At 45.0% G+C, this 21,509-nt stretch overlaps 1 protein-coding gene across 1 annotated transcript in view; it reads left to right on the top strand.

Moving 5' to 3' along the window:
* Pstpip2 (proline-serine-threonine phosphatase-interacting protein 2) overlaps positions 1-21,509 on the top strand; it is an 84,014-nt gene that overhangs the window by 32,118 nt on the left and 30,387 nt on the right. Inside the window, exons 2-4 of the mRNA NM_001271281.1 lie at positions 5,599-5,699; positions 17,193-17,270; positions 19,636-19,670. Of these exons, the coding sequence (NP_001258210.1) occupies positions 5,599-5,699; positions 17,193-17,270; positions 19,636-19,670 (214 nt within the window). The remainder of the gene's footprint in view (positions 1-5,598; positions 5,700-17,192; positions 17,271-19,635; positions 19,671-21,509) is intronic.

Consider the following 21,509-nt stretch of genomic DNA (forward strand, 5'->3'; position numbering starts at 1 on the left):
TGCCTGTGGGTAGGTACATGCACATAAATGCTGGGATTTCAGAGACAACAGGTTGGCTCGATTCTCTTGGACTGAGAGTTCCAGGAATGACCTGTGAGCTGCTCGGTGCAGGTACTGGGAACTGAACTTTTGTTCTGTGAAGACATCATGATCTCTCAACTGTTGAGTAATCTCTCCAGCCCCATCTTCTGTTTTTGTTTTTGTTTTCTTTTGGGGGGGTGGATAATATTTCACTATGTTATTCAGGCTGGCTTTGAACTTGAATTTCCCTGCCTCAGCTGCTTAAGTGCTGGAATTACAGACGTGTGCTACCACACCTGCTAGGTTTAGCTTATTACATCTGTAGAATCTGCATTGATTGAAATCTGGGGGTTGGGGATTCAGTGGTAGAGCGCTTGCCTAGCGAGCGCAAGGCCCTGGGTTCGGTCCCCAGCTCTGAAAAAAAAAAAAAAAAAAAGAAAGAAAAAAAAAAGAAATCTGTATTGATGCTCACACTTTCATTCTGATATTGGCAATTTGTATTTTATTCTCCCCTGTCTTATTGATTTTATTTAACTGTTCAGAAGACAACTTGGTTTAATCAGTGTTCTCTATTTATCTTTATTTCATTCCACTATTTTAATTTTTTCTACCACTAAAGTTTTCTAGCTCTTTTTATTAAATATTAAAGTCACAAAAATATAAACTACTTTGGAATAAACTGCAGTGAGAGTTTTGATTTCTTTAAAAGCACAATTATGTAATGTAAGTATGCTTTTACTTTAATCCCAGGTGTGGGATAAGAGGCTGCTCACGGCAGGTGACAGAAAAGCTAGCTCTAGTAAGTTTATCTAGCTCTTTTTCTCGAGCTACTTAAAGTAAAAGCTTAGGTCAGAGCTCTTAAGACTACCTCTCTCTTTTTCTTTTGTTCACTTCTATTGTCTGTCTGTCTATGTATCTATGTATCTATATATGTATCTATGTATCTATCCATGTATCTATGTAGGTATCTATGTATCAATGCATCTATATATCTATCTATGTATCTATGTATGTGTGTCTGTCTGTCTGTCTATCTATCTATCTATCTATCTATCTATCTATCTATCTATCTATCTGCATGAGGTCTGCTGTACTCCAGCCTGGCTTCTAACACACAATATAGCCAAAGCTGACCTTGAACTCTTGGTTCTTCTTCCAGAGTGCTGGGAATACAGCTATGTGCCACCTTGCATAGTTTCTGTGGACTGAAACCAGCCTTTTGCAAGCTAGCTACACAAGCAACCTGTCAGTTGAGCCCCATCTCATAAATTCTGATATTTTCATCATTTCTTTTGAGATGCATTTATATTTTTTTTTCACACGGAACCTGGTTATTTTAAAGGACTCCATTTAAATCCCATTTCTTGGCCAGGAGTGGTGACAGACACCTGTAATTCTAATACCTGAAAGGCTAAGTTAGGAGGCTTGTCAATTTCAGGCCAGCCTGGGGAATATGGCAGGACCCCATCCCACCTGCCTACCTTTCTCTTATGACCTACCCTGCCTTTTCTCTACTGTATTAATCACACATGTTCTTCATACGGCCATGTTATAGACTGTCTTCATCTTTAACTTTTGTTTGTCTTATGTGTATGATTTTTACTGATTCCCTGGAGTGGAAGACTTGCTAACTGCAAGTACACGATCTCAGGTTGACCTTATAGGTTTGCTAGTATTTTGTGGGTGGTTGGTGTGACATTAAATGTGTGTCAAAAGTTATTCATGTGAATGACAATGCTTGTGCATAATGACCTACAATGAATTGACCACTTTATTAGACAATAGAATAACTAGGGCTTGGGATATAGTTCAGTTGGTAGTACTTCTCTAGCATGCACCAGTCCTAGATTTGATCCCCAGTACCAGGTGTAATGGCTGTAACTCTGGCTCTTGGGACGCTGAGTTAGAAGGATTAGAAGTTGAGGGCCGTACTTGGCTATAAAGTAAGTCAGTTTGATCTGAGTTTCATGAGACCCATTCTCAAAGGAAAAAAAGAGATGATACTGCGCACCAAACAGTATATGCTAATAGTCCCTCCCTCCTCCCTCCCTCTCTCCCTCCCTCTCTCCCTCTCTCCCACCTTCCCTCTTTGTGAATGGGCAGGTACATGTGTATATAGATGTGAGAGGCCAGCCTCTGGCAGTTTCCCTCAGGAGCTGTGCACCTTGTGCTGTTGAGACAGTGGCTCACTGGGACAGTCTCCTGTGGCCCTTAAGGATTAGTTTAGGTTTGCTAGTCTGCAGGCTCTGGGGATCTGCTTGTCTCTGCCTCTCCAGGGCTGGGATTATGAGTACATGTTACTCCACCTGACTTCTGTGTGGTGCTGTGGATTGAACTCAGTTCTTCCCCATTTTTGTGGCCAGCATTTTGCCCACTGAACTCTCCAGCAGTGTCCCTTGGTTCCCTTGGGGCTGTGAGTCTTGTCTCGGGTGCATCCCTCCCAGTCTTCTGGCATTCAGTTAGTTTTCATGCTCTGTGACCCTCTTTTCTGAGTAGCTTCTTTCTTGGTTTCCTTTCTTCTTGATCCTGAGTGACTGGGCAGCTGTTCTTTTTTTTTTTTTTTTTTAAGGACCGGAAGTTGGGATGTCTGTGTTTTTGGGGAAACTCTGTTCTAGATTCCTTGCCCCACCAAACCTAAACTATCTGTACCTTTAATTAAGAAAAAGGAAACCACCTCCCAGATATCATAACTGAGAGAAGTAAAGCATTCTTTTTTTTTTTTTTTTTTTGGTTCTTTTTTTCGGAGCTGGGGACCGAACCCAGGGCCTTGCGCTTCCTAGGTAAGCGCCTACCACTGAGCTAAATCCCCAGCCCTGAAGTAAAGCATTCTTAATGAGTGGGAATAGAGACTTCTGCTTACAAAGGAAGCTGACAATGACCCTTGTTTTCTTTGTTCGTGTCCCAGGAGGCTTGGCTTCATTGTTCAGATCTTATGTATTCAAAAGGGGTTTCAGGAGAGAGCTCATCCTGGAGTTTCTGCTGTAGGCTTGTGAGGTGTATTACATCAAGGGAGACATTTCTGTGAGGGGCTCAGGGGTGGAGACAGTATTCTGTTCCAACATTCAGCAGAGTGGGGACAGAAAGGCCATCTCTGTGAGTACAAAAATGCCAGATTAAAAGAACTCACAAGAGGGAACTGGGCTACCCCAAGGAGACTTCCAGAAAGCGTGAGAGTTGAGAGAATGACTAGCTTTGGGTCGAAAACAGTAATCTAAACACCGCATTAAAGAGGTGGTAGTGAAATTGCTAATTAAAAATTAAATATTTTCTCCAACTAGTGCAACCATGTGTGGGCCCAGGCACTGGCCCAGGCTCCCATTCCTCATCTACCAGGCCATTGGCCACTTTTCTTTCATTCTGGTTTGTGACCTTGCTCTTCTTGCCTGCTGGCCTCTCACAGATACCCCACAGTCCTTCAAGAGCACTAACTGGCTGAAGGAGATGTCAGGGCCTCTGGTGTCAGGTTTAAGGGCGAGCTGATGCTGTGAAGAGCCTGATTAAATGGGCCTGTAGCTCGAGTCAGCTCCTGCCAAGCAAAGTGAACAGGCACACAGCTAGCTAGGGGCTAGAGTGGGAACTTTCTGCTGTCTCTCTTGGCCTGACTTAGGTGTGAGTGTACCCAGAGAAAGGGGCTTGAGTACACCTTAGTCCCCCCTCTCTCTTTAAATTATTATTATTATTATTATTATTATTTTTTTTTTTTTTTTGGAGCTGGGGACCGAACCCAGGGCCTTGTGCTTCCTAGGCAAGCACTCTACCACTGAGCTAAATCCCCAACCCCTATTATTTTATTTATTTACATTCCAGTCGTTATCTCCCCTCAGTGCCCCCTCCCACAGTTCCTCATCCCATTCCTCCTTCCCATTGCCTCCAAAAGGGAGCTTCTCCCACCAGACCTCCCCCTTCCCTGGGGCCTCAAGGCTCTCAAGGGTTAAAATGCATCTTCTCTTACTGAAACCAGACCAGGCAGACCTCGGCTATATTTGTTCTTGTCATGGCCCATGTATGCTACTGGTTGGTGGCTCAGTCTCTGGGAGCTCCCTGGAGTCTGTGTTAGTTAATACTGCTGCTTTTCCTATGGGGTTGCCCTACCATTCAGCTTCTTCAATTCTTCCCCTAATTCAACCATAGGGGTCCCCGACTTCAGTCCAATGGTCGGGGTAAGTATCTGCTTCTGTCTCAGTCAGCTGCTGGTAGGACCTCTCGGAGGACAGCCATGTCAGGCTCCTGTCTGTAAGCACAGCATAGCATAGTGTCAGGCTTTGGTGGCCCACCCCTCTCCCCAGTGAGATGGATCCCATGTTGGGCTGGTCATTGGATCACTTTTCCCTCAGTCTCTCCTCCTTTTTTGTTCATGCAGTTCTTTCAGACAGGAACAGTTCTGGGTCAGAAATTTTGACTGTGGGTTAGTAACCCCGTCCCTCTGCTTGAGGTCCGGTCTGTCTACTGGAGGTGGACTCTTCGAGTTTCCTTGCCCCAGTGTTGTGGCTAAGGTCACACCCCTTGAGTCCTGAGAGTTTTTTTACCTTCCGGGTCTCTTGTCCTTTCTAGAGGGTCTCCACATCTTCCCCCAATGCTGCTTATCTATCTGTTCCCTCGGCCCTCTGGGTTTCTGTTCTTTCCTCCCATACTGATCCTGCTTTTCTTTTCCCCTCTCCTTCCCTTCTCCCACCCAGGTCCCTCCCTCCCTCTGCCTCCTTTGATTATTTCCTTCCCTCTTCTTTTTTTTTCTTTGTATTTTTTCTATTTTTTATTAGATATTTTTTTATTTCCATTTCAAATGTTATCTGCTTTTCCGGTTTCCTGTCCATAAACCCCCTATCCCATCCCTCCTCCCTCTTCTTCTATGAGGGTGCTCCCCCTTCCCAACCACCCACCCCTTCCTGTCCCCCTGCCCTGACATTCCCCCACACTGGGTGGGTGGGGGGAGTCCAGCCTTGGCAGGACCAAGGGCTTCTCCTCCCATTGGTGCCCAACAAGGCCATCCTCTGCTACATATGCAGTTGGAGCCATGGGTCTGCCCAATGTGTACTCTCTGGATGGTGGTTTAATCCCTGGGAGCTCTGGTTTGGTTGGTATTGTTGTTCTTATTGGGGTTGCAAACCCTACCTTTCCTCCCTTCTAAGTGGGATTGAAGTATCCTCAGTTGGGCCTTTCTGCGTGTCACACTTCTTTCTGTCTGCGGGTTGTATCGTGGATATTCCGTTACCTTTTGGCTACTACCCACTGATCAGTGAGTACACACCAGGCATGTCCTTTTGGGTCTGAGTTACCTCACCTAGGATGACATTGAAAAGTGAGGACATCATGGATTTTACAGGCAAATGGATAGAAGCAGAGAATATCCTTATGTCTCTTACCCCTCTGTTTTGTCCCTCCTGTTCCGTGGCCCTTTCAGCTTCATCGTTTGAAGTATTCTTCCCAGATGCTTATCTCGACTTCTTTTCTGTATTCTCCGTGGTCACGCGGCTTTGTAAAAGTGAACCAGTGAAGTCCCACTGTGGCCTTGCTGTCCCTTCTGCCCACCTGTCCTTCATGCTTCTCCTCAGCCTGACGCCACGTCGTTTATCTCAACAGAGCACGGACATTCTCAGCACCGTTGGCTACGACAGCATCATCCAGCATCTGAACAATGGCCGTAAGAACTGCAAGGAGTTTGAAGAGTTTTTGAAAGAAAGGTAGGATGCTCGGGCCTCCTGAGTCAGTTCACCCCTACCCCAGGCCAGGAACCAACTGATTTCTCTTTCCTTTATTTTGTAGACAAGTTATTTCTTGTTACTCTGTGGGTGTGCGTATGCCCAAGTGTGCCACTCCTCTTCCCAGATGTTTACCTTGTTGCATCGTGGGGTACATGATGTGGAAGTCAGAGGACAACTTTGTGCAGTTGGGTCCCTCCTTCCACCTTTGCAGGAGGGCACAGTTGATCAACTGATCAGTTGACCCTGATCAGGGTCACGTCCTAATCCATCAGAGCAGGTGTGCCCGTGGGAAGATAATGCGAAGACACAAGTCAAGAGCTCCCTGTGGTAATAAAGTGGGAAACTATGGAACTGAAAGCCAGGACACATCAGAGACTTTTAGTGACACCGGATGCTACACAAACCATATTCTCCCTAGATCCTCCAAGACAGCAAGATCCTGTCCCCACCTCTCCCACAGCTCCTCACTTTCTGGTGTCTGGGCTTGAACTCAGATGTCAGGCTTGCCTCGAGACACTCCACCCTGCAGTCATTTCATCCCCTTTCCATTTGTTGGTCTGGCTGGGTTTATCGATTCTGAAGACCCTCTGCTCCAGGGTGTGAAACAACCCTGAGAAGAGTCTGATACTATTCTAGAGTTAATGTTCATATGCCTTCTTAGTGAGAAATCACTCTGGACATTCAAAGATTAATAAATGGAAAACAAAAGCTTTTTTTTTTTTTTTTAAAGCACAGCGTGTGTTCCGCTCTGGCTAATGTCTGTAGAGGAGCTGTCCAGGAATAGATGGTTTTAGTAACTTATATACTACACCTCAGGCTTGTGCACGCCTCATAGGCTGTCACCTTGAGGTTTATTTCAGGTCCAGTCCCTAGGTTCCACTTTGAACAATTTGAACAGACACAGGAGACTGCAAGACTGGCCAGTGCAGATGGGAGATTAACATAGCAAGACATTGCCAGGGTTGTTGTTGTTGTTCTTGTCATTGTTGTTGTTGTTGTTATTATTATTATTATTATTATTATTATTATTATTTTGGTTTTTTTTTCAAGACAGAGTTTCTCTGTGTAACTCTGCCTGTCCTGGACTCACTCTGTAGACCAGGCTGGCCTGGAAGTCACAGAGGCCCACCTGTCTCTGCCTCCCAAGAGCTGGGATTGAAGGCCTGGGCCACCACTGCTTGACTCAGAATTATTTCTTGAGTACATCAGCGTTGTGCTTTTCTAGTAGTTGTTACAGGGCCATCTTGCCCACTTGGGAGATTTAAGATTTTTATTTATTTTTATTCTTTTATTTATTTATTTATTTTTTGCATGAGCACAAATGGGTAGTTAATGGCAGGCTAGGTGTTAATGGTGGCTCTAACCCTGTGCTACCTCCTGCTCTAAGCTGCCCTTAGAGTCATGTTCTCTGACACTGAGATGAGCCTCATGGCCATTTGTACTTCGGACCCTCTCCACTCGTTCTGGGAATAGAGTCTAACTGTCCATCAGTCTTCGTAGACAAACACTAGCAGCCTTAACATCCTAAATCTCACCTACCTCAAACAGGCCCGGACAGCGTCCTTCCTCTCTTCCGTGTACTTTGGAGCCAGTGCTCCCTTCCTAAAGTCTACTTTGGGTGACTTAATGCTTCCCAAGCACACCTGTGAGGAAGATCCTTTACGACCGACACCAGTTCTGTCATTTCAAGTCTCTTCTCCGTCAGTACCGTCCTGAAGTCCCTGAGAACCAATCTGGAAAGTAAGATTTGTAAACAAAACAGCAGACAGAGATGCAGCAAGCCACGAGGCCCACTAGGGAGCACGGTGTCAGTAACCCTGAAGAAGCAGACTAACGACCCCCTACTGGGCCAACAGAGCTCTCTTTGGGAGCTTCGTGGAAGAGGGGATCCTTGCAGGGCTCTGGCAGAACAAGGTGGTTCTGACCACTGTGGGGGACAGGCAGTCTTGAGGTAAAGCAGACCCAAGTGGTAAGAGGAAGGTAGGACCTCATTGAGACACCAGAAAGTGAAATGCTGCGGGAGGCGTGGGAACAGGACCTTGCTGTCTTGGAGGATCTAGAGAGGATGTGGTTTGTATAGCATCCGGTGCCACTAAGAGTCTCTGATGTGTCCTGGCTTTCAGTTCCATAGTTTCTAGCCTGCTTCATTACCACAGGGAGGTCTATGACTTGTGTCTTCGAGTTATCTTCCCTTGGGGATACCTGCTCTGATGGATTAGGAGGAAGTGACCCTCCTGATCAAGGGTGCCCCCATCTTAGCTAATCACATCTGTAGTGACCCTCTTACAAAGAAGAGTACAACCTGAGACAACGGGGACTAGAGTCGGACATGGTTTTGTTTTGTTTTGTTTTGTTTTCCCTCGGAGCTGGGGACCGAACCCAGGGCCTTGCGCTCGCTAGGCAAGCGCTCTACCACTGAGCTAAATCCCCAACCCTTGTTTTGTTTTTTTAAAGGGAGACAGCACATACTATGCAAATGGCACAGGCAGCTGAGACCTATACAGGAAAGAACACTGGGGCAGAGTCTAACCTCTTCCTCATCTGATCCTGCTTCCTTGTAACTGGCAGGGGCACACACCGAGGGCAGGTATCTTTCCAGGTGTCTGTTTCCTCCTCAGTAAAAGGAAGCCATTGTACTCAACGTCTGTAAAATCTCTGAGGAGGGAGCCCGGGTCTTCCAAAGAAATTAATAACTCAATGGAGGCACTATTTTGGGAATATATAGTAAAATGAGTAAAAATGGGTCAATGTCAGGTACTTGGACAAAAGATTTCATTCTGGCCGCCCACTCCGACCTGGGAGCCTCCTCATCAGAGACTACCCTCAGGCTGATGGGAAAGGCTGTGTCTGATGATGCTGGCCACGAGTTGTTGAAGGAGAGCTGGCACATGAATTACTCCTGGTTTCGGAAATTTGGGGGGGGAGGGGCCAAAGTGAGCAGTGGGGGAAGGGCTTTGGGGAGAAGCATATGTAGTTGAGTATTGGATTTTCAGGAAAATCACTGAGACTGGAGATCACGGCCACATTTAAGTGAAATGAAGGTGACACAGGAAGACGCCTGTGCTTTTTCTCGTGCATAGAAACAAATGAGACCCGGGAGTAGAGAGACCAATAGGGCGGAAGGCAGAAGGAAAGGCAGGAAAAGCCAGAAGGAGGCAAAATATGGATAGCGATCTCACAGTGAAACCTGGTAAGTTTTATAGCTAATATGAACTAATATCTATAGGAGGAGTGAATTAGCAGGTAAAAGTAGAGGGGGAAGACTCCTCTTCTGTGACTTGTCCTGTTCTTACGTTTCACACAGCCCTGTTGTAGGTCAACTGGAGTATTGAAGCGTACACCCACCAGCTCCACTAGGCCACTCTTTTATTGCAGTCATTCAGTGATCCTGGCATCCAGCAGATGCCCGGCATATAATAAATATTCCAGAGATAATGACATAGGGGCTGGAGAGATGGCTCAGAGGTTAAGAGTACTTATAGCCCTTGCAGAGGCCCAAGGTTTCATCCCCAGCAACCACATGACAGTTCACAACCATCCATAACTCCAGTTCCAGATGATCTAATGGCCTTTTCTTTTGGCCTCCTCATGCCCTGTGCACACACAGTGCACGGATATACACGCAGGCAAAACACCCATACATATGAAGTAAAAGAAATGAATCTTTAAAAAGATAAGTTGATGGACAGGTAAGAGGAAACACTGGGTGGGCAATGCTGTAGGGAAAGGTCTTTCCATCAAAGGGGATTTCTGCAACGTCCTGGTGGTTCCTCCCTTGTCTGTAGCCTCAGAAGTCCACCACTTCCCCTGTGCTTGAGGTCGTCCTCTGTGTGTCAGTGGTGGTTCCCATGGTTATAAAGAGTATGATGCTGGAGTTTCACTTCAGCAAAGTTTCCCCTCTAGTTCAGAGTAGACCACAGTGCTTGCTTAGGGGTGTTGGGGGGGATTCTGCTCACTGTTGCCTGAATGCTAGAGGGCCTGCCGCCTCATGGAAACCACAGGGGTTCTCAAGAACCCTTCAGGAGTGTGTGGGGAGGAAGGTGGAGGACAGGAGACAGGGGTGCTCTGCTGGGTTCTGTAGGCATCACACAGGGGAAGCTGGATGGTGGCTTTTGAAGTGCTGATGGCTTGGTTTACCGTCAGTTTTGATACCAAAGCAAGTCAGGGGACTTCCCGAAGCAGGAGATGAAACCCTAGGGAATTGGTTTGGTTTGAGGAACTATTCCACTTCCAGTGAGAGGAATAAGAATCCAGTGGTGATAAGAATTGTGTTTTAGCACAGCGAGGCTCAGAAGGTACTTGAACTTTCAGTGATAAGCATTCAAAATCTTCCTCTGTGTGTCAGTGGTGTCAGAGAGATGGGGAGAGGTCAGATGAGGGATGTAGAGAAACCCTGGCAGAGGGAGGAGGGGAGGCTCCAGGAAAACTCTTTCCATCACTAGGAAGTCGTGAGACACCATTCTAAAAAGACCTCTGTTGACTCCGTGGTGATGGTGGCTGAGACCTCTTAGGTCTTGCTCTTAGAAAACTCAGAGCTAGTGTCATAGGGCTACCTGTTGAGACTTGGCCACAATGCCGCTAGACTTGTAGGAAGAAACTTTGATTGGAACTATGAAGTATTTGATGGGATGGAGACCTGGTTGGAGCAGAGTCTGTAAGGGCATGTTCCAGGTAGCAAACTGGACGTCGGGAAGGATTACACGGGTTGGGGGGCATCATTGACAACTGGACTCCTAAAGGATCACCCAGGGGTATAACCAGCATCCGTGACCCAACCTTACAGAGGAATGCATAGGGAGCCCAAGTAAGAAGCACAGAGATGAGCAAGCAGCTTCAGCTCCAGCCTGCACTCAGCTCGCCCCTCTCTCTCTTTATTCTTGCGTATTTAGCACCAGGGAATATGAACACTGGTAAATTAACACTGGTTTAGCAACTTAGCTTTGGTCTCTTTTGCTTGTGTCCTCCACCTCTCTCTTTTCTTTCTCATTTTCCCTTTCCAAGGAACACAGGCTTGCCCTGGTTTGTAGGGGCTCTCCGTGTCAGCCTCCTGAGAACTGGGATGGTTGTAGCTTATCTGAATGTCTTTCCGTTTTACCAGCAGCCCAAACTGACGCATCCCTCCTGCTGTCCCCTCTCCTATTCACACTTAGCCTCCGTAATCAGGTACTGATCATCAATCGGCCTGAGGCTCTTTCTCCCACTCTCCGTGGTAGTTGATGTATCGTCCCACACAGTGGTGTACATCCTAAAATGATTGATTTTCAAGGTTTTTTCCCCCCCTTTGATGATTACTGTATTTTCGTAGCAAGCATACCCTCTGATAGTAGCCATTTTGAAGACAGTATACTAGTTTCAGGGGGATCTTGGGGACTGAGCCTGGGGATTGTCCTAGTCACCAGTGTAGTAGAGAAAAAATGACAACTTGGCCCTACTGAAATATGGTCCTTATTGAGCGTTAAAAACACTTTTGCAGAAAGAATCAGGGCAATTTAAAAAGAATTCAACCAGTGACCACACACAGGTATGTGCTTCAGTCCCAGTAAGGAACGTTAGACGAACATAATTCGTATATCATGAGAGTTGAAGTCAGTAGAGAGAGAAGTACTGAAGAAAAACCCAGTGGGATATTGGAAATGAAAAATGAAACAAAGCAAATGAGAAACTCTAGGGAAAGCTTCAGCAAAGGCGTGGGCGATGGAGACGAAAGAATATCAGTGCTTGAAGACAGGGTAGAGAAATTTAACCTCTCAGACTGTAAAGGTCTATATTTCACAAGATGGCCTGAACAGAACTTTTAAAACCTACGGGACACCCTGAGAAGACCAAATCTACAAACTACGGGCATAGAGGAAATAGAACTTCATGCTAAAAGCATAGAAAACATTGTCAATAAAGTCATAGCGGAAAAATTCCCCACATTCCAGGGAAAGAGTTACATGTGGCGGTTAAAACACCAAAGACCAGGAGCAAAAAAAAAAAAAAAAAAAAAGTCATATCATGGACTGGAGAGGTGGCTCAGCGGTTAAGAGCACTGACTGCTCTTCCAGAGGTCCCGAGTTCAACTCCCAGCAACCACATGGTGGCTCACAACCATCTGTAGTGGGATCTGATACCCACTTTGGGCAGGAAGGTGTACATGTAGATAGAGCTCTCATATACATAAAATAAACAAATACGTCTTTTAAAAAAGTCATATCGCATTGTAGTTAAAATAGTAAACAGACAGAACAGGAATGCACATGGAAAGATGCATGAGAGAGACACCAGGTTCCATCTAAAGACAGGCTCAACATAAGAGGTTCTTCAACAGAAACTCTAAAAGGCAGGCGGGCTTTAGGGCCCTTAGTTGAAGGAAAATGAATAACTTTTTGTGGTTAAAAAGAGTTTAAGGAACTTATGGCCACTAGTTGAGCTCTGCAGAAGATACCTGAAGGAATCCTTCAGACTAGAAAGGAGGACGAACACATCTATGAGGCTTCAAGACAGAAAAGGCGACACTGTGACTATTGATTATTGATTATTGACTATTGATTATTGAGTAATCAAATAAGGATGAAGACAACTCCAGCCACCACACAGTCAACAAGTGACACAAATGAATACACACGTGTCAATAGTAGTTCTGAACAGCAATGGTCTCAAGTCCCTAAAAACACAGACTAACACATCGGATTAAAAATTAGGTCCCGTGTATTTGCCGTGTCTGAGAAACAGACCTTCCATCAAGACAAATACTACCTTAGGATAAAGGGGAAAAAATATCCAAGCAAATGGACCTAGTAAACAAGCAGGTGTCATTGCTCTATTACCTGACGGAATTCACTTCAAACTAGTCAGAAGAGATAAAGAATGTCACTTTATACTGACGAAAGAGAACAGACCATCCAAAGGATATTATAATTCTAAACATGTATGCACCAAACATGAGTGTACTCAATTTTATATAACAAATGCTAATAGTTGTAAGGTCATATATGAACCTCAACACAATAATGCTGGGTTATCTCAAAACCACCTTCCACAATAGACAGGTCATTCCAAGGAAAAATATGTGACTGAGTTAAATAACATCATAGACCAAGTGGGACTAAGAGACCTTTATAGACATTTTATAATCTGAATACACAGAATTCTCAGCAGCCTCTGGGACTTCCCCTAAAAGAGGACGTGTGATGGATACAGAGCAAATGTGGAAATCATCTCCTGTGTTTGACCACAATGGAGTAAAATGGAAATCAACAGTAAGAGAAGCAAGAGAAGCTATACAGCATACACGGACCCATGAGTACAGCATACACGGACCCATGAGGATCAAACAACACACGACTATATGAAGAACGGATCACTGAAGAAATGAGGAAACAAAAACATTCCTACATCGAATGAAAATGAACACATCATGTGAGATTTTGCAGGATACAGGGAGAGCAGTTCTGAGAGAGAGGGGGAGGGGGAGGGGGAGGGGGAGTGAGTGCAAGCTCAGGGCTGCACTGCCTACATTATCAATTAAAGAGATCTCAAATAATGATCGCCCCGAGGGGAGGAACAAGTTGAACATAAAATTAGTATATGAAAAGAAATAATATCGGGCTGGAGAGATGGCTCAGCGGTTAAGAGCACCCGACTGCTCTTCCAGAGGTCCTGAGTTCAATTCCCAGCAACCACATGGTGGCTCACAACCATCTGTAAGGAGACCCGATGCCCTCTTCTGGTGTGTCTGAAGACAGCTACAGTGTACTTATATATAATAAATGAATAAATAAATCTTTAAAAAAAAAGAAAAGAAATAATATCAAGCTAGAAATTACTGAAGGGAGAATCAATGAAGCAGAGAGATAAAAACAAGATAGGCAAAACCTGGCCAAACTAAGAAAATGAAAGACGGCCCAAATTAATAATGAAAAACAAAAAAAACCTAAAAAAACGGAAAAGACTTTACAACAGATACCGGGGAAATTCAGAAAACAATTAGGGCATACTTTAAAAATCTATGATCTTATTAAGTTGGAAACTGTAAAAGTAATACAAGGATTCCTGATGCATGTGGTCTACAAAATAAACCAAGGCAGGATAAAGAATTTAAACAGGGGCCTGGAGAGAGGTCTCAGTGGTTAAGAGTGCCTGTTGTCTTCCAGAAGACCCAGCTCTGGTTCCCCATACTCATGTCACGTGACTCACAGCCGCCTGTAGCTCCTCCTCCAGGATCCAGTGGTGCCTTCAGGCTTTTTTTGGGGCACCTGCGCATGCGCATCTCTCTCTCTCTCTCTCTCTCTCTCTCTCACGCACGCAGAAGATATGCACGCACTCACAAATAAATATAAAATAAAATAAGAGAGCTACATCACTTGATGAGCTCAACTGATGTCCAGGCCCAAGTGGATTCACTGGTGAAGTGTACTGGAGGCTATATATTTATGTATTTATGTATTTTATGTATTTATGTATAGACAGGGTCTCGCTACATATGCCTGACTATTCTGGAACTTGCTACGCAGACTAGGCTGGCCCCGAATCCGCCATCCCCAGCGTCTACCAGACTTTTAAAGACCAATGGTCAAACTATTTCATAAAATAGAAAAGGAATGTCTTAAAACTTCTTACATAGCCAGACACACTGTAACACGGAATCAGATAAAGAAACAACAACCAAATAAAACTGTAAGCTAAATTACTTGGTGAACATAAATGCAAAAATTATCAATAAAGAGCTTACAAACTAAATTGAATAAAACATCAAAAAAAATCACTCACCCTAGCCAAGGTGGCTTCATTCGACAAATGTAAATCAATACATGTAACACATCATATAAGTGGGCAAGGACGGAAATCACATCATCATTTTAATGGATAAAGAAAAGACTTTTGATGAATATCCAACATCCCTTCATCCCAGAATCCCTCAGAGGCTAGAATAGAAGGAATGTATGTCAACAGGACAAGTGCATGTATGACAGACTACATCTAACGTTCTACTACATGGGGAAACAGCTCAAAGCTCTTCCACTAAAACCAAACACAAGACAGGCGTGTTCACTTTCTCTACTTTTATTCAATACAGATCTTGAAGTCTTAGAGAACTCAGACAGAGGAGGGGAATGGAAGTTGTGGGGGGTGGGGGTGGGATACAAACAGGGAGGAAAGAATCAAAGCGACCTTATTTTCAGATGACCTGGTACATCAGAGACCCTGAGAGTCTACTAAAAAACTTGTAGATCTGGGAAACTCTTGCAGCAAACTGCAAGGAGCAGAATCAACACACCCAAGCCATCAGCAACGAACAGATGCATGAGAAGGGAGTCAGGAGGTCAGCTCTATTCACGCTTGCTTTAAAGAAAGAATGCTCTGGAATAAACCCAACCAAGGAAGGGAAGGACCTCTCCAGGGGAAACTTTAAAGCTCCGATGAAGGAAATCAAAGACAGTTGAAGATGGGAAGACTCATGTCCATAGATTGGAAGAATTAACACTGTGAAAATGGCCGTCTTTACTTTTTTTTTGTTATATTTATTTGTTTTTTACATTTATCAGATATCAGGTAACATGAGCTCCAAGCTTAGCAAGAGACACTGTCTCAAGGGAGGAAGGCAGAGTGTGAGAGAGAAAACCCTATGTCATCCTCTGACTTCTATATGTGTGCACACAGGCACATGCTCCCACACGTACATGCTATAGACAAAAATATACACAGACAAACAAAATTAAAAAATAATATTCCAATCACCATCAAATGATATAACTTATTTACATGTGTCTGTGGTGTATTTGTCTACACATGTTCATGTGTGTGCATGCATGTATGTGTGATGGCTTATCCCTGTGAGTGCCTGTATGTTGGACAGATCAGATGTTGATGTCCATGACTTCTTCGGTTGTTTTCTTCCACCTCTCTCTCTTTCTCTCGGTCTCTCTCCCTCTCTCTGTCTGTATCTGTCTCTCTGTCTGTATCTGTCTCTCTGTCTCTCTCTGTCCCTCTGTCTCTCTGTCTCTCTGGTTGTTAATGTGTGTGTTGGTGTATATGCACATGGTGGTGGATTTTGCACGGCTCCCTCAATTGTTCTCTGCTTTGTTCTTTAAGGTAGGAGACTCACACTGAACCGGGACATCACCAGTTGGCTAGACTGGCTTACCAGAAGGTCTTAGACATCCTCCTGTCTCCCCACAGCTATGCACATGGGTGCCGAGAGTCCAAACTTTGGCTCTTTATGCTTATGAAGCAGCCACTTCACTGACTAAACCATCTTCCCAGCTCCTAACTGGCCCTTTTTTTCTGAGACTTTTCTTTTTTTTAGTTCTACAATTTTTGAAGAGCTGAAGAAACTGGGGCAGTGTAAAAGACCTTAACCTAGCCGTGTAGTCTGGATAATGCTGGGACTGAGGCAAACAGTGGAGAAAGTGACAGGGATGGGGGAGGTGAAGAGGTAAGGGAAGGTGACATTTAGTGCTTTAGACTCTTCCCCAACACCCAGGCAGTTGTTTGTGATGTGCCAGCTGCAGTTTATGTCTTTAGATCCCCTTGACTTGGTACAGATTAGCCATTGACTGGAGGAGGAAGGGTCTTGTTGGGAAGGTGGAGGAGAGCTCCACTTAAAAACTATGCACAAGCCAGGCACAGTGCTATGTACCTGTTGCCTTAACTTGTTGTCTTAACTTACTTGAGGTCAGGAGTTCAAGGCTGACCTTGACCACATAGCAGCCTCGTCTCTTACATGGAAGGGACTCCAGCCTGAGAGTAGCTAGCATTGAAGGCCTCTGTGCTTCTTCCCCTCATACAGTAGGGGTTTGGAGGGGATTGAGGTCAGTGGAAGAATACTTGCCTGGCCAGTCAGTGCAGGGCTTGCTCCGTCCCCAGCACCCAAAACAAAACAAAAGCCATTAAAACAGAAGTCTCACATTTTATATATGTGTATATATAATGTACATTATATATATATAAATGTATGTATTTTTAAAAGGCTTATTTTTATTTATGTGTATTGTGTCTGTATGTCATATATGTGCAGGTCCAAGAAGTCTGGAAATGGATGTTTCCGGAGTGAGCTGTGATGACAGTGACCTGACTGATGTGTGTGTTAGGACCTGAACTCAGGTCCTCTGGAAGAACAACAAGTGCTCTTAACCCTGTGACATCCCTCCAGCCCCTATTTCTGTTTTTTGAAATAAGGTCTCACATATCCCAGGTTGGCCTCAAACTCACCATGTAGCTAAGGCTGACTTTGAAACTCCCGGTCTTCCAGCCTTTGCCTCTCAGTTCTGGGATTACAAGTGTGCACCACCATGCCTGCCTCTGAGTTTTCTTTTATAGGTTTACTTTTAGTTTTCCTTTTCATTTATTACTGAGTCTTATATCTTAAACGGTGACATCCCATCTGAACATCCACAGTGAGTGAACAGCTCTCCAGCCGGGGCAGTGTTTTTAGTGTTTGAGTGGAGAACTCTATACAAGACCCATGGCCTTCTCTTCTGTTCCCTACAGGGCATCAATTGAAGAGAAGTATGGCAAAGATCTGCTGAATCTTTCCAGGAAGAAGCCATGTGGACAGTCCGAGATTAAGTAGGTGCCAGCGTGTTTCTGCCTCCTATGCTGCCTGTGACTGCAAGCGCAGTCGAGCGGCAAATGCAGTATATTACATGGAGAGAATGGATATTTCCCCTGCTCCTTGCTTTCCACTCGTGAAAAATGTGCCTCTTCTTTGAGATGCATTTAAGAGATCTTAATGGGACACAGGATTTGTGGTTTCAAGTTACCACATTTATTTTTTTCAGTGCCTTAGTTTAAGGTGGACCTGGATAGGGATTTTGCTTACCTGAAAGATGTGAACACAGACCCTTGCTAAAAATGCAGGAAAGTGGAACATTTAGTTATTAGTTCATAACACACACACACACACACACACACACACACACACACACACACACCAGAGGCACATGTGCACACAGGCACATACACAGGCACATACACAGGCTTATGTGTGTACATGCACATGCCTATGCACACGCACAATTCAACAGTGCAACAGCAGAATTAAATATAGTAGATTTTTTTGTGCCAAAATGAACAGATCTAAAAAAAAACCACTCTCAAGTGTATAAAGTATATTTGTAAAAGAGTGAATTAAAAGCTTAAGAGGAAATTTTTGGAAATGTTCTTGAAATTCTGAGGAAGAATCAGATAGAAATGTAGTCCCCAGGGCCTGGGGCCAAGCTTAGGGAATGTTAGTCAAAAGACAATGATTTCCGAGCTGGGACCTGGCTCGGTGGTTGAAGCATTTGCTGCACAAAGTGTGAACCATAGCTCTGACCCCAAAACCTTTGTACATGGTGGATGGACACGGATGCCTGCCTGTAATTCTAATCCGAGAAGCTGGAGACAGGGGATCCCCAGGGTAAATTATATACAGAGACTGGTCACATCAGTGAGCTCTGGGTTTGATTGAGAGACCCTGCCTCTGTGAATGAAGCAGAAGAGTGATGGAGGATGATTCCCAACACCAGCTTCAACCTCAGGCCTTCCTTCACATGCACACACGTGTGTACTCACACATGTGCTCACACATGTGGAGACGTGCACGCTCACACACACACACGTAAAATGGCATGAAGGTTTTAGTTAGGAGAAATAAGTTCAAGAGATTTTTTGCACAGCGTCGTGACTGTAGTTAAAAGCAATGTCCTATGTTCTTAAAAAGAACTGAGACCGGATTGTAAGCACGGCTCTACAAACCAGGGCAAGGGATGGAAGTGAGGCAGTGGCTATGTTAGTTACTCTGCTGCCGTTCCACAATGCACGAAGATTTCAAAATCCCACATTGCACATGGTGAAGAGGCACTACTCTGTCTGTCAACTAAAAGACAGAATTTAAGAAAGGAATAAGGTTAGCCTGTAGTTTCTGACCAATAAGTATATGCCCGGTGTAATGGCACACACCTTTAATCCCGCACTCAGAAAGCAGAGACAGGTGAATCTCTGTGAGTGTGAGGTCAGAATAGTCTACATAGTGAGTTCCAGGATTGCGCTGTGAGACTCAGTCTCAGGGGGGAAAAGTATGCGATGGTTTTCTGACCAAGGAGTCTGTTAAGAGCCAGAGTTTGAACTGGGGCATAGTGATTCGCTCCTGTCTGTAATGCCAGCACTTGAAGACAGGAGGCAGGGTGATTAGGACTTTAAGGCCAGCTTCAGCTACATAGCAAGCCTGGGCTATGTGAGATGCTATCTTCACACTTGCAAACACACACACACACACACACACACAGATTTACACACAGAGATATACATACATATACACACATGCACACACAATCACATACACATATATACACAGACAAGTGTGCACACACACATGGATGTATGCACAGAGATACACACACATATACACACACATACATACATACACATACAATCACATACACAGACATACATGGACAAGTGCGTGCACACACACAGATGTACACACAGAGATATACACACATACACACATAGATACATACATACATATACACACACAATCACATACACACATATACACAGACATACACACACAAGCACATGTACACACCCCACACCCCACAGACACTCTCTCAGAGTGCACACTAGGATTTGAGCTGTCTATTTAACTGCTTTGTTTTCATATTCAGATGACAACATGTTCTTAGGAGAAAGGGATCACGAGTGCTATATTTCCACTGGGTCAGAGTTCCTGTATTTTGCTCTGCTCAGGGCAGACAGTGAAGAACTGTCTATGCCTGGGAGTGATGAGGTTTGTCTTAAGTTTTGGTCTTTCACTGTCTCCGGAACTCAGGGCCATTCATGGGTCTAGAGCCTCCATGATACTATGTAGCCACAGAGAAGCATGTGCAAACATTGAAATAAAATCACATAGACGATTTCTAGAATTGAAATTATGTATGTTGCTTTTCAGTACCTTGAAGAGAGCCCTTGATGTCTTCAAGCAGCGTAAGTTAATTATTTAAAAAATATTCTATTTTATGTGTCTGAGTGTTTTTGCCTGCATATGTGTTTTATGTACTGTGTGTGCCTGGTGCCTATAGAGGCCAGGAGTTGGAATTATGGTGGTGGTCGTCAATCACCTCATAGGTGCTGGGAACAGAATATGGGGCCTCTGGACTGTTGAACCATCACACCAACCTCTAGTGTAAAATTCTATTCTGCCCTTTGTAAACTCCACATCTTTCCTCTAAGGCGAATTCTAATTTGAACAGCAATTTAGCATTAGGTTAAAAAAAAAAAAACCAAACAAACCACAACCTCAGAACAGCCATGAGGTGAGAAATGGCTCTGCAGGGTAGAAAGGAGCTGCAGACGCTGCACATTCCAGAGGCTTCACACCCACCTGTCACTGGCAGAGCTGTGGTTAGCTCATGTTCATGTGCACACTGAGGTCCTGACTCAGGAGTTTGGAGAGTGCTGGGATTTGAGTGCTCTTAGCTCCCAGATGGGAGTGACACCATGCAAGTAAGTTCTGTCCTTCCCTACCTCAGAGACGTCCTTACGTGAATGCTTGCCTCTACTCCACCTGATTCAGCCAGACTCCCCCAACCCCTTACGTGTTCTTGAGGCTGTTCTGTTCCCAGAGGCACTCACAGCGCTTCAGTCACGGCTTCTGAGAGAGTCTCCCATCACTGCTCCCATCTCTCTGGGAGAACTAGATCACAGATTATCCACATGCAGCCTCTTTCATGGTTCTAGGGACCTCGCTCAGTTGTCAGACCTGCTGGGCCAGTGTTTTACCCGGTGACCCCAGCTCCACAGACACTTTTAATTAAGACAGTCTTCAAAGAACATACCACCCGGTCATTCTTTCCTTCTATTGTAATCTGGCATGTGGTTCCTTCCACACTCCCCTAGACCTGCGGTCTCAAAGGATACCAGCAATGTCCCTCTAGTCCCTGGTGTGTCAGGGGCGAATCCTGATGCCCACCTCGGAGTGTCCATTGCTGCTGTTTGGTTGTGAGTCTGACTTGGAATGACGCCAGCAGATTTTATTAGTTATGGTGATGTGGTGACAACCAGGAACCGGGAGATCTGGGCTGAGACCTGTCACGTTGCTCTTGAAGGAGTCCTGCCCAGCTCAGTGTTCCAAAGGCCCTTTGCTTAGAACCTGCTTCTGGGGCTTCCTCACAGGGGATTGTCAGGTGAAGGGTGTCAAAAGGCACGGTGCATGTGACTTATGCCTGAAGTATTTCTGTGGCTAGTTGAGCGCGGTTCCAATAGAACCTTTGCTGTCTGTGTCCTCTCCTGTCATGCATTGGTATGACTGTCATATCAAGGGGACTTCTAGCCCATTATATGGCTCCCCTGCGGCAGCCATGCAGTCTCTTCTGCAGTGGATGCTAGCCAGTGTCTTTTAATCCAGTCCAGTCTCTACCCTATCAACCCGGAGGCTGTCACGTCCTCTAGGCTGAAAGCTCAGTTCGGAAACCTGTCCCCAGGCTCCCCAGCCTGTCTTCCCTGTGCCTAAAGCCCAGCTTCCCACCACCCCCATTTGCTTCGATCCATTTACCCCAGTAGATTCCAGAACCTAGGGAAAGAATTACACTTGTTTGTTTATAATAAAGAATGCTACAAGGGAAATGGGTTCAGGGAGGTGTGGAAGGGGGATGTGAGGCACTTTCATGCCCTCTCTGAGCACACGGGGCAGGAATGGGCCCAGCAGGCTTCAGGCACAGCATTGTGTTGGGATGAGCACAGCACTCAGTAGTCTCTACTTGCCTGGCTATTAGGAAGCTCTCAAAGCCATGTCTGTTTTGTTTTTTATGGAGACATCATTGTATA

Source organism: Rattus norvegicus, chromosome 18 (assembly GCF_021556685.1).
Source record: "Rattus norvegicus strain SHRSP/BbbUtx chromosome 18, alternate assembly SHRSP_T2T, whole genome shotgun sequence".
NCBI lineage: Eukaryota > Metazoa > Chordata > Mammalia > Rodentia > Muridae > Rattus > Rattus norvegicus.